The 13719-nt window shown below is 44.9% G+C and overlaps 1 protein-coding gene across 3 annotated transcripts in view; it reads left to right on the forward strand.

The window, feature by feature from the left end:
- Positions 1-13719, forward strand: part of malrd1 (MAM and LDL receptor class A domain containing 1) — a 132443-nt gene that overhangs the window by 66494 nt on the left and 52230 nt on the right. For all 3 annotated transcript variants that reach the window (XM_029661494.2, XM_029661495.2, XM_029661496.2), the window contains exons 20-21: positions 7589-7834; positions 8584-8741. In XM_029661494.2, the coding sequence (XP_029517354.1) occupies positions 7589-7834; positions 8584-8741 (404 nt within the window). The remainder of the gene's footprint in view (positions 1-7588; positions 7835-8583; positions 8742-13719) is intronic.

Consider the following 13719-nt stretch of genomic DNA (forward strand, 5'->3'; position numbering starts at 1 on the left):
ATAGTTGAGAAAATGGCTTTCTTTTCTCTTACATTAAATATTATTTTGGCCAGACCAATGGCAGTACATATTAGTCCTCTCACTGGACTTTTTGATGTTAAACACACTTGTATATTATATTCCTTGGTCATTGATAGCACTGGAAAGGGAATATTAGAATAATATTCTAATATAGTCAGAATTACACAATGTAGTCAAATGTCTTAATAAAACCAAATGAAATGCAAGCAACAGAGAGCAGGAGAAGATCTAAGGGAGCGATACAGATTGTTGGTGTACGTGCATTAGAAGACGAGGCCACTGCTACCATTACCCCGACATTATTATTCCATTTGGAACGAGTCAATCCCAAGGACGGCAGCCCCACAATCTCCTAGATCAATTACAAAATAAATCCGATCACCAGACAAGCAAGGTCGACCTGGCTTTCTCTCTTCTTCCTTTAAAAAAATATATATTTTCTATGATGAACAAAATGCGGCTGAACTTGTTTTCGCACTACCTCCTCTCCCCCCTTTCCTCAGAAAGAACGTGAGAGCATCTGTAAATACTTGCGCAATTGTCTCAGATAAATCCAGCTTTAAATCAAGCTCATATGTTAAAATCCATGCCTTTTATGAGATGCTACTCTCTGGCTGTCTCCCAAATGGTACTCGATTCCCTATATATTGCACTATTTTTGACCCAATGTTGCCATTTAATATGTAGCTTATGACGTATAATGGCATGTAACGACCGTGGACTAATCACATCAAAAAACGGTGGAGAATGGGCCTGTTGTTGAGGAGGACAGGGAGATGAGAGACAGCCTATTCAGATGAGAGGGAATGAGCCAAAGTGATGGAAAGCCATGTGGGACAAATGTAATCAGACAGCAGTGGGACGGCACCTGATACAAGAGGAGATTCATGGCTGGAACAGGTCATTACCGTAAGATTGCTGAGAGTCTGGATGCGGCTGCTCTGTGATGGTTATGGATCATGTTGTCAGTAACACACAACCCACCAGACAATAAACACCGATGCCACAGATTCTTATACTCCCCAATCCACCAGGGGACAATATCCTACCCAGGGTGAGTATATGGGGTCGAAGTGCAGTGGGTCATTACAGTACCTGTGTACCAGTGGAGGCTGCTGAGGGGAGGACATCTCATAATAATGGCTAGAATGGAGTGAATGGAATGGCATCAACTAAATTAGATCCATTTTTAATGTACAGGCTTCTGAGCCATCATATCCCATAATGATCATCATATAAAAGTCCATTAATCCTCGGTATTGGGAGAGAGAGGTGAGGTGAATGGGGGAATAAATAGAGTTTGGCTTTGCTGTTATGATAGAACATATCAGACCTGGGTTCAAAAACTATTTTAAATCTTTCAAATACTTTGAGTGTTTACTCCATCCTGCTTGGAGTGCTAAGTGGGCAGGGTTTGCAGTTTTGGGACCTTTCTGATTGGTCCATTAAGCCCAGCTAGCTCAATCAAGCACATATACATTATTTAAATTATTTATTACCATTTGAACCCCCGTCTGGAGCATACAAGTACAAAATCAGCTATTTACAAAGGTAGAGACAACTTTCAACATTTGAAATGACTTGAATGTATGGAAATTATTGTCATGGTAGACCAAACTCTTTCTTCGTTGCCTTTGAGAGGCAAAATGGTTTCCTGTTTTTTCCATATCTGTGGATGGCCCCAAATTGCACCCCCTTTTGTGATGCCCTAATTTTGACGGTAGGGCTCTGGTCAAAATTAGTGCACTATATAGGGAATAGGGTGCACATCATGCCACTATGGTGGGACCATATTCCTTCTGGTCCTGTGCACCTGAAGAAGTGGAAGAGAATATTAGAGGGGATTTATCCCCCTTTCTTTGCTTGAATTACTGGGACCACCCCTCTTCATCACGCATCATCACGCCTCTCTAATACTCCCAAACCCCAAGTCTGACCCCACTGGAATGCCTGGCTCCTATACAGCCACAATCCCCTCTTCTCAGCCGTCTACTCCCCCTCCTTCTGACACAAAGCCTTACTGCTCCCCTCCTTTGTCCTCCTAAGCCACTGACTGAAAGAGAGGCTAATGTATCATTCAGATCGTCTGCTTGCTTGGCTTACTTTTTATATTCAATTTGAATTCTTGGCCTTTCAGGTCTCTTTGGTTGTTTTGAGATTCAGGATCAGCTTTGCCTTTTAGATCACAATTAATAACATTGCATGCACAAACGGGGGGAACTGATACTAGATCAGCACTCCTAGTCTGAGACACTTGATGTCGTTTCGACGAATGGCTTGACTAAACTGTATGGATTTTACCAACTCCACTAGATGTCATTAGCCTGACATTATGAAGGTGAAGTTCTGATCATGTAGAGGTGAGCTCACCATCTCAATACCTGCAATATTTAATAGCAACTGCCTCTTTATTGTCACCTTGGGCCTTTTCATCCAGTCTGTGTGTGTGTGTGTGGATGTACACTACATTACCAAAAGTATGTGGACACCTACTCGTCGAACATCTCATTCCAAAATCATGGGCATTAATATGGAGTTGCGCCCCCCCTTTGTTGCTACAACAGCCTACAGGCTTTCCACTAGATGTTGGAACATTTGCTGCGGGGACTGCGGGGAGCATTCGTGAGGTCGGGCAATGATGTTGGGCGATTAGGCCTGGCAGTCAGCATTTCAATTAATCCCAAAGGGGTTCGATAGGGTTGAGGTCAGGGCTCTAGGCAGGCCAGTCAAGTTCTTCCACACCGATCTTGACAAACCATTTCTGTATGGACCTCACTTTGTGCACAGGGGGCATTGTCATGCTGAAACAGGAAAGGGCCTTCCCCAATCTGTTGCCACAAAGTTGCAAGCACAGAATAAACTAGAATATCATTGTATGCTCTAGCGTTAAGATTTCCCTTCACTGGAACTAAGGGGCCTAGCACGAACCATGAAAAACAGCCCTAGACCATAAATCCTCCTCCCTCAAACTTTACAGTTGGCACCATGGATTTAGGCAGGTAGCGTTCTCCTGGGTTCCACCAAACCCAGATTTTTCTGTCAGACTGCCAGATGGTGAAGCATGATTTGTCACTCTAGAGAACGCATTTCCACTGCCTCCAGAGTCAAATGGCGCTTGGCATTGCGCATGGTGAATTTAGGTTTGTGTGCAGCTACTCATTTCATGAACTCCCGATGAACAGCTTTTGTGCTGACGTTGCTTCTAGAGGCAGTTTGGAACTCGGTAGTGAGTGCTGCAACTGAGGACGGTGCCACATTAAAAGTCACTGAGCTCTTCAGTAAGTCCATTCTACTGCCAATGTTTGTCTATGGAGATTGGATGGGTGTGCTCAATGTTTTACAGCTCTCAGCAACGAGGTGTTGCTGAAATAGCAAGATCCACTAATTTGAAGGGTTGTCCCCATAATTTTGTATATATAGAGAGTGTATTTCTGATGATTGTTAGGTTGTTAGATTGTTAGAGCCAACCCAAATCCACAGGAAATTCACACAGCTGTTTGTGCACTGAATGGATACAACTTTTAGTTGTGCACTATTTGTTTTGATTTTAATACTTCATTGATTTCCTATCTCACTGTCCTTTGTCCAGTCTGGTCCTGCTTATCACCCTAGTCTCTTGGCTGCATGTTGCAGCATGATCCATAACATTTTTACAGCACTTTGTGTCCCAAATGGCACCCTATATCCTATACAGTATAGGCCCAAAAGTACTGCACTTTATACGGAATAGAGTGCCATTTGGGACACAGACCTAGTGCTGGGCAAGCCCGAACGTACCCTCTTTCATTTGAGTGGTGCTTCACTTCACTAATGGCTGACCCCTGACCTCTGCTCTACATGATGTATGAGGAAGCTAATGTATGCCAACGTCATGCTAGCTACACACACAGATCCTGACGCTGCTGCAGTTCTGTTATTGTCATGGCGCCTCGCTTCGCGTTCCTAGGAAACTATGCAGTTTTTTGTTTTTTTACGTGTTATTTCTTACATTAGTACCCCAGGTCATCTTAGGTTTCATTACATACAGTCGAGAAGAACTACTGAATATAAGATCAGCGCCAACTCACCATCAGTACGACCAAGAATATGTTTTCCGCGACGCGGATCCGGTGTTCTGCCTTACAAACAGGACAACGGAATGGATCGCATGCAGCGACCCAAGGAAACGACTCCGAAAAAGAGGGAAACGAGGCGGTGTTCTGGTCAGACTCCGAAAAAGGGCACATCGCGCACCACTCCCCAGCATTCTTCTTGCCAATGTCCAGTCTCTTGACAACAAGGTTGACGAAATCCGAGCAAGAGTAGCAATTCCAGAGGGACATCAGAGACTGCAACGTTCTCTGCTTCACAGAAACATGGCTTACTGGGAAGACGCTATCCGACGCGTGCAGCCAACGGGTTTCTCCACGCATCGCGCCGACAGAAACAAACATCTTTCTGGTAAGAAGAGTGGCGGGGGCGTATGCCTCATGACTAACGAGACATGGTGTGATGAAGGAAACATACAGGAACTCAAATCCTTCTGTTCACCTGATTTAGAATTCCTCACAATCAAATGTAGACCGCATTATCTTCCAAGAGAATTCTCCTCGATTATAATCACAGCCGTATATATCCCCCAAGCAGACACATCGATGGCTCTGAACGAACTTTATTTAACTCTTTGCAAACTGGAAACCATTTATCCGGAGGCTGCATTCATTGTAGCTGGGGATTTTAACAAAGCTAATCTGAAAACAAGACTCCTAAATTTTACCAGCATATCGATTGCGCAACCAGGGGTGGTAAAACCTTGGATCATTGTTACTCTAACTTCACGACGCATATAAGGCCCTGCCCCGCCCCCTTTCGGAAAAGCTGACCACGACTCCATTTTGCTGATCCCTGCCTACAGGCAGAAACTAAAACAAGAGGCTCCCACGCTGAGGTCTGTCCAACGCTGGTCAGACCAAGCTGACTCCACACTCCAAGACTGCTTCCATCACGTGGACTGGGACATGTTTCGTATTGCGTCAGATGGAAATATTGACGAATACGCTGATTCGGTGTGCGAGTTCATTAGAACGTGCGTCGAAGATGTCGTTCCCATAGCAACGATAAAAACATTCCCAAACCAGAAACCGTGGATTGATGGCAGCATTCGCGTGAAACTGAAAGCGCGAACCACTGCTTTTAATCGGGGCAAGGTGTCTGGTAATATGTCCGAATATAAACAATGCAGCTATTCCCTCCGCAAGGCTATTAAACAAGCTAGCGTCAGTACAGAGACAAAGTGGAATCTCAATTCAATGGCTCAGACACAAGAGGCATGTGGCAGGGTCTACAGTCAATCACGGACTACAAGAAGAAACCCAGCCCAGTCACGGACCAGGATGTCTTGCTCCCAGGCAGACTAAATAACTTTTTGCCCGCTTTGAGGACAATACATTGCCACTGACACGGCCTGCAACGAAACATGCGGTCTCTCCTTCACTGCAGCCGAGGTGAGTAAGACATTTAAACGTGTTAACCCTCGCAAGGCTGCAGGCCCAGACGGCATCCCCAGCCGCGCCCTCAGAGCATGCGCAGACCAGCTGGCCGGTGTGTTTACGGACATATTCAATCAATCCCTATACCAGTCTGCTGTTCCCACATGCTTCAAGAGGGCCACCATTGTTCCTGTTCCCAAGAAAGCTAAGGTAACTGAGCTAAACGACTACCGCCCCGTAGCACTCACTTCCGTCATCATGAAGTGCTTTGAGAGACTAGTCAAGGACCATATCACCTCCACCCTACCTGACACCCTAGACCCACTCCAATTTGCTTACCGCCCAAATAGGTCCACAGACGATGCAATCTCAACCACACTGCACACTGCCCTAACCCACCTGGACAAGAGGAATACCTATGTGAGAATGCTGTTCATCGACTACAGCTCGGCATTCAACACCATAGTACCCTCCAAGCTCGTCATCAAGCTCGAGACCCTGGGTCTCGACCCCGCCCTGTGCAACTGGGTTCTGGACTTCCTGACGGGCCGCCCCCAGGTGGTGAGGGTAGGCAACAACATCTCCTCCCCGCTGATCCTCAACACGGGGGCCCCACAAGGGTGCGTTCTGAGCCCTCTCCTGTACTCCCTGTTCACCCACGACTGCGTGGCCATGCACGCCTCCAACTCAATCATCAAGTTTGCGGACGACACAACAGTGGTAGGCTTGATTACCAACAACGACGAGACGGCCTACAGGGAGGAGGTGAGGGCCCTCGGAGTGTGGTGTCAGGAAAATAACCTCACACTCAACGTCAACAAAACTAAGGAGATGATTGTGGACTTCAGGAAACAGCAGAGGGAACACCCCACTATCCACATCGATGGATCAGTAGTGGAGAGGGTAGCAAGTTTTAAGTTCCTCGGCATACACATCACAGACAAACTGAATTGGTCCACTCACACTGACAGCGTCGTGAAGAAGGCGCAGCAGCGCCTCTTCAACCTCAGGAGGCTGAAGAAATTCGGCTTGTCACCAAAAGCACTCACAAACTTCTACAGATGCACAATCGAGAGCATCCTGGCGGGCTGTATCACCGCCTGGTACGGCAACTGCTCCGCCTCAACCGTAAGGCTCTCCAGAGGGTAGTGAGGTCTGCACAACGCATCACCGGGGCAAACTACCTGCCCTCCAGGACACCTACACCACCCGATGTTACAGGAAGGCCATAAAGATCATCAAGGACATCAACCACCTGAACCACTGCCTGTTCACCCCGCTATCATCCAGAAGGCGAGGTCAGTACAGGTGCATCAAAGCTGGGACCGAGAGACTGAAAAACAGCTTCTATCTCAAGGCCATCAGACTGTTAAACAGCCACCACTAACATTGAGTGGCTGCTGCCAACACACTGTCATTGACCCAACTCCAGCCACTTTAATAATGGGAATTGATGGGAAATGATGTAAATATATCACTAGCCACTTTAAACAATGCTACCTTATATAATGTTACTTACCCTACATTATTCATCTCATATGCATATGTATATACTGTACTCTAGATCATCGACTGCATTCTTATGTCACTAGCCACTTTAACTATGCCACTTTGTTTACTTTGTCTACATACTCATCTCATATGTATATACTGTACTCGATACCATCTACTGTATGCTGCTCTGTACCATCACTCATTCATATATCCTTATGTACATATTCCTTATCCCCTTACACTGTGTATAAGACAGTAGTTTTGGAATTGTTAGTTAGATTACTTGTTGGTTATCACTGCATTGTCGGAACTAGAAGCACAAGCATTTCGCTACACTCGCATTAACATCTGCTAACCATGTGTATGTGACAAATAAAATTTGATTTGATTTGATTCCCCTTTGCCTTCATGTGCAAGCCACTGAATGCTATACAATAGATTGACTTTGTGTAATTCTCAATACATGGCCTCTCCCTTAGTCAGTGTGTGTGTGTGTTAGTGTGTCTGTCTCGTGCAAGTATTATGCGTTATAATCCGTGTGTGTCTGTCTGTCTGTCTGGCTCAAGCATATATTATGCATTATAATCAGTGTGTGTGTTCCCTAGGCTCCTGTCCTCTGGGCCACCTGCAGTGTGAGAACGGCCAGTGTTTCCATCCAGACAAGAGCTGTGACTTCATAGACGTTTGCGCCGACGGCACCGATGAAAAGGATTGTGGGACTTCCTGCTCTTTCGAGAATGGTCGCTGTGGTTGGAAGAGCTCCCTGGCTGACAACTTTGATTGGGCATTGGGTGTGGGCTCGGTCCAGGGCATAAGACCTCCATTTGACCACACTCTGAAGAATGAGCATGGTAGTGTATTAGTGTATTTCTCTCTGCAATTCCTATGTGAATTCCCCTTATAGTCCACACTTTTTATAAAAACATGAAACTTGGTACAGTTGCACAGTTTGGAGCTCTGAGCATTTCTCTATCCGACCATAACCGAACAATGTATTTTTTACTTCATACTGTATCTGCTGAACCAAAGCATAGCATAGAGTCCAATAACATACTTAAATTGATTTGAGGAAGTATATCAAATGTAGCTTTTTTTACATTCCCTACCTGCTCTGCGAATAAATTAAACCCGGATCCCAGAATTTTATGAGATAGTTGGATCACATTTCTTGGCTCAAGATGGAGAGGATTGCATTCCATACATAGGGCTCTGGTCAGTAGTGTATTGCGCTCTATAGGGAAAAGGATAGGATGCCATTAGGGATGTATCACAGACAAGGTATTGAATGGCTATTCATCTGCAGTATCTTGAGAAGTTTTTGAATTGACTTAGAGCCACATATGAATGATTAGACTCTTCCAGTCTGTCGAATGTTCTAGATCACTGACTCCCATTGAATCCAGCATGTTCTTTTTTAACTTTGGAGGTTTGATCATTGACTTGGTAAACTTTTTTGTGCCCTCTGGAATGGCAACCACTGAAGGCACCAAGGGGCAATTGCAGTGATCGCCACCCCATGACCTCACTGTAATTTGTCTGAGGAGGTGGCTATCAATCTGCTTCAAACCTCTTTTTCTATCTCTCTTTCTCTCTCACCCAGGTCATTTTGTCTATCTGGAAGCTACTCCAGTGGGATTTAAAGGTGATAAGGCTCACATGAAGAGCTCTGTGTGGAAGGAGTCCAGTGCCACCTGCAAGCTCACCTTCTGGTACTACATTTCCCACAAAGCATCAGGAACCATCCGCTTACTGGTCAAGGTAAAAATGTTATTTTACTTATTGTTGAGGGATGGACATAATATTGAATAGTATACAGTTGAAGTCGGAAGTTTACATACACCTTAGCCAACTACATTTTTCACAATTCCTGAAATTTAATCCTAGTAAAAATTCCCTGTCTTAGGTCAGTTAGGATCACCACTTTATGTCCATCCCTAACTAGAACATCTCCTGACAAGAAAGAACTGCCAAAGGGGGCAGTGTTGCAATCTACTACAGAGATAGCCTGCAGAGTTCTGTCTTACTATCCAGGTCTGTGCCCAAACAATTTGAGCTTCTACTTTTAAAAATCCACTTTTTCCAGAAACTTTATTTTAAGAATGTAAAATGTCAGAATAATAATAGAGAGAATTATTTATTTCAGCTTCTATTTCTTTCATCACATTCACAGTGGGTCAGAAGTTTACATACACTCAATTGTAATTTGGTAGAATTTACTTTAAATTGTTTAACTTGGGTAAAACGTTTTGGGTAGCCTTCCACAAGCTTCCCACAATAAGTTGGGTGAATTTTGGCCCATTCCTCCTGACAGAGCTGGTGTAACTGAGGTTTGTAGGCCACCTTGCTCGCACACACTTTTTCAGTTCTGCCCACAAATTTTCTATAGGATTGAGGTCATGGCTTTGTAATGGCCACTCCAATACCTTGACTTTGTTGTCTTTAAGCCATTTTTCACACATTTTTCAGTTTCCAGAAACAAGTTTCTCACCATTGCTGCTTGTTATAGGCCACCCTCTGCCCCCAGCTGTGCCCTGGACACCATATGTGAATCGATTGCCCCCCATCTATCTTCAGAGCTCGTTCTGCTAAGCGACCTAAACTGGGACATGCTTAACACCTAGACATCCTACAATCTAAGCTTGATGCCCTCAATCTCACACAAATAATCAATGAACCTACCAGGTACCACCCCAAAGCCGTAAACATGGGCACCCTCATAGATATCATCCTAACCAACTTACCCTCTAAATACACCTCTGCTGTTTTCAACCAAGATCTCAGCGATCACTGCCTCATTGCCTGCATCTGCAATGGGTCAGCGGTCAATCGACCTCCACTCATCACTGTCAAACGCTCCCTGAAACACTTCAGCGAGCAGGCCTTTCTAATCGACCTGGCCCGGGTATCCTGGAAGGATATTGACTTCATCCCGTCAGTAGAGGATGCCTGGTTATTTTTTTTAAATGCCTTCCTCACCATCTTAAATAAGAATGCCCCATTCAAGACATTTAGAACCAGGAACAGATATAGCCCTTGGTTCTCTCCAGACCTGACTGCCCTTAACCAACACAAAAACATCCTATGGCGTTCTGCATTAGCATCGAACAGCCCCCGTGATATGCAACTTTTCAGGGAAGTTAGGAACCAATATACACAGGCAGTTAGAAAAGCTAAGGCTAGATTTTTCAAGCAGAAATTTGCTTCCTGCAACACAAACTCAAAAAAGTTCTGGGGACACTGTAAAGTCCATGGAGAATAAGAACACCTCCTCACAGCTGCCAACTCCACTGAGGATAGGAAACTCTTTCACCACCGATAAATCCACGATAATTGACAATTTCAATAAACATTTTTCTACGGCTGGCCATGCTTTCCACCTGGCTACCCCTACCCCAGTCAACAGCACTGCACCCCCCACAACAACTCGCCCATGCCTTCCCCATTTCTCCTTCTCCCAAATCCAGTCAGCTGGTGTTCTGAAAGAGCTGCAAAATCTGGACCCCCTACAAATCAGCCGGGCTAGACAATCTGGACCATTTCTTTCTAAAACTATCTGCTGAAATTGTTGCAACCCCTATTACTAGCCTGTTCAACCTCTCTTTCGTGTAGTCTGAGATTCCCAAAGATTGGAAAGCTGCCTTGGTCATTCCCCTCTTCAAAGGGGGTGACACTCTAGACCCAAACTGCTACTGACCTATATCTATCCTACCCTGTCTTTCTAAAGTCTTTGAAAGCCAAGTTAACAAACAGATCACCGACCATTTTGAATCCCACCGTACCTTCTCCGCTATGCAATCTGGTTTCAGAGCTGGTCATGGGTGCACCTCAGCCACGCTCAAGGTCCTAAACTACATCATAACCGCCATCGATAAGAGACATTACTGTGCAGCCATATTCATCGACCTGTCCAAGGCTTTCGACTCTGTCAATCACCACATCCTCATCGGCAGACTCGACAGCCTTGGTTTCTCAAATGAGAACGCAGACGTCACCATTCCTAATACTTCTGGCCCTTCTTTGGACACTGTTAACCTTTTATGGCTGCAGGGGCAGTATTGAGTAACTTGGATGAAAGATGCCCAGAGTAAACGGCCTGCTCCTCAGTCCCAGTTGCTAATATATGCATATTATTATTAGTATTGGATATAAAACACTCTGACGTTTCTAAAACTGTTTGAATGATGTCTGTGAGTATAACTCATATGGCAGGCAAAAACCTGAGAAGAAATCCAAACAGGAAGTGGGAAATCTGAGGTTGGTCGATTTTCAACCCGGCCCTTATTGAATTCACAGTGGGATATGGATGAAGTTGCACTTCCTAGGGCTTCCACTAGATGTCAACCGTCTTTAGATGCTTGAATGAGGCTTCTACTGTGTTGTGGGGCTGAGTAAGAGCTGAAGGAGTCAGGTTACTGGCAGAGGGCCAGGTCCCGGTCATGCGCAATTCACATGATAGCGACCTGTGTTCGATTGTTTTTATACACACAAAGGAACTCTCCGGTTAGAACTTTATTGAAGATTTATGATAACAACACCCTAAAGATTGATTCTATACTTAGTTTGACAAGTTTCTTCGACCTGTAATATAACTTTTTGAAGTTTTCATCCGACGTTCGGATTGGACCTGCACGAGCGTTTGGATTTGTATACCTAAGCCCTAGACATTATCGAACAAATCAAGCATTTATTGTGGAACTAGGATACCTGGGAGTGCATTCTGATGAAGATCATCAAAGGTAAGGGAATATTTATAATGTGATTTCTGGTTTCTGTTGACTCCAACATGGTGAATAATTGTATTTATTTTCTGAGCGCCGTCTCGGATTATTGCATGGTTTGCTTTTTCCGTAAAGTTTTAAAAAATCTGACACAGCGGTTGCATTAAGGAGAGGTATATCTATAATTCCATGTGTATAACTTGTATTATCATCTACATTTATGATGAGTATTTCTGTTGAATCGATGTGGCTATGCAAAATCACGGGATGTTTTTGGAACTAGTGAACGTAACGCGCCAATGTAAACTCAGATTTTTGATTTAAATATGAACTCTATCATCAATCATTTTGCATGCCCAATTTTTCAGTTTTTGATTTGTTAAAAAAGTTTGAAATATCCAATAAATGTCGTTCCACTTCATGATTGTGTCCCACTTGTTGTTGATTCTTTACAAAACAATACAGTTTTATCTTTATGTTTGAAGCCTGAAATGTGGCAAAAGGTCGCAAAGTTCAAGGGGGCCGAATACTTTCGCAAGGCACTGTACATATGAGATGAGTATGTAAACAAAGTGGCATAGTTTAAAGTGGCTAGTGATACATGTATTACATAAAGATGCAGTAGATGATATAGAGTACAGTATATACATATACATATAAGATAAATAATGTAGGGTATGTAAACATTATATTACGTGACATTGTTTAAAGTGGCTAATGATATATTTTACATCAATTCCCATTATTAAAGTGGCTGGAGTTGAGTCAGTGTGTTGGCAGCAGCAACTCAATGTTAGTGATGGCTGTTTAACAGTCTGATGGCCTTGAGATAGAAGCTGTTTTTCAGTCTTTCGGTCCCAGCTTTGATGCACCTGTACTGACCTCGCCTTCTGGATGATAGCGGGGTGAACAGGCAGTGGCTCGGGTGGTTGTTGTCCTTGATGATCTTTATGGCCTTCCTGTGACATCGGGCGGTGTAGGTGTCCTGGAGGGCAGGTAGTTTGCCCCCGGTGATGCGTTGTGCAGACCTCACTACCCTCTGGAGAGCCTTACGGTTGTGGGCGGAGCAGTTGCCGTACCAGGCGGTGATACAGCCCGACAGGATGCTCTCGATTTTGCATCTGTAGAAGTTTGTGAGTGCTTTTGGTGACAAGCCAAATTTCTTCAGCCTCCTGAGGTTGAAGAGGCGCTGCTGCGCCTTCTTCACGATGCTGTCTGTGTGGGTGGACCAATTCAGTTTATCTGTGATGTGTACGCCGAGGAACTTAACTTACTACCCTCTCCACTACTGTTCCATCGATGTGGATAGGGGGGTGTTCCCTCTGCTGTTTCCTGAAGTCCACAATCATCTCCTTAGTTTTGTTGACGTTGAGTGTGAGGTTATTTTCCTGACACCACACTCCAAGGGCTCTCACCTCCTCCCTGTAGGCCGTCTCATCGTTGTTGGTAATCAAGCCTACCACTGTTGTGTCATCAGCAAACTTGATGATTGAGTTGGAGGCGTGCGTGGCCACGCAGTCGTGGGTGAACAGGGAGTACAGGAGAGGGCACAGAACGCACCCTTGTGGGGCCCCAGTGTTGAGGATCAGCGGGGTGGAGAGGTTGTTACCTACCCTGACCACCTGGGAGCGGCCCGTCAGGAAGTCCAGTACCCAGTTGCACAGGGCGGGGTCGAGACCCAGGGTCTCGAGCTTGATGACGAGTTTGGAGGGTACTATGGTGTTAAATGCTGAGCTGTAGTCGATGAACAGCATTCTCACATAGGTATTCCTCTTGTCCAGATGGGTTAGGGCAGTGTGCAGTGTGGTTGAGATTGCATCGTCTGTGGACCTATTTGGGCGGTAAGTAAATTGGAGTGGGTCTAGGGTGTCAGGTAGGGTGGAGGTGATATGGTCCTTGACTAGTCTCTCAAAGCACTTCATGATGACGGAAGTGAGTGCTACGGGGCGGTAGTCGTTTAGCTCAGTTACCTTAGCTTTCTTGGGAACAGGAACAATGGTGACCCTCTTGAAGCATGT

Source organism: Oncorhynchus nerka, linkage group LG6 (assembly GCF_034236695.1).
Source record: "Oncorhynchus nerka isolate Pitt River linkage group LG6, Oner_Uvic_2.0, whole genome shotgun sequence".
Lineage (NCBI taxonomy): Eukaryota > Metazoa > Chordata > Actinopteri > Salmoniformes > Salmonidae > Oncorhynchus > Oncorhynchus nerka.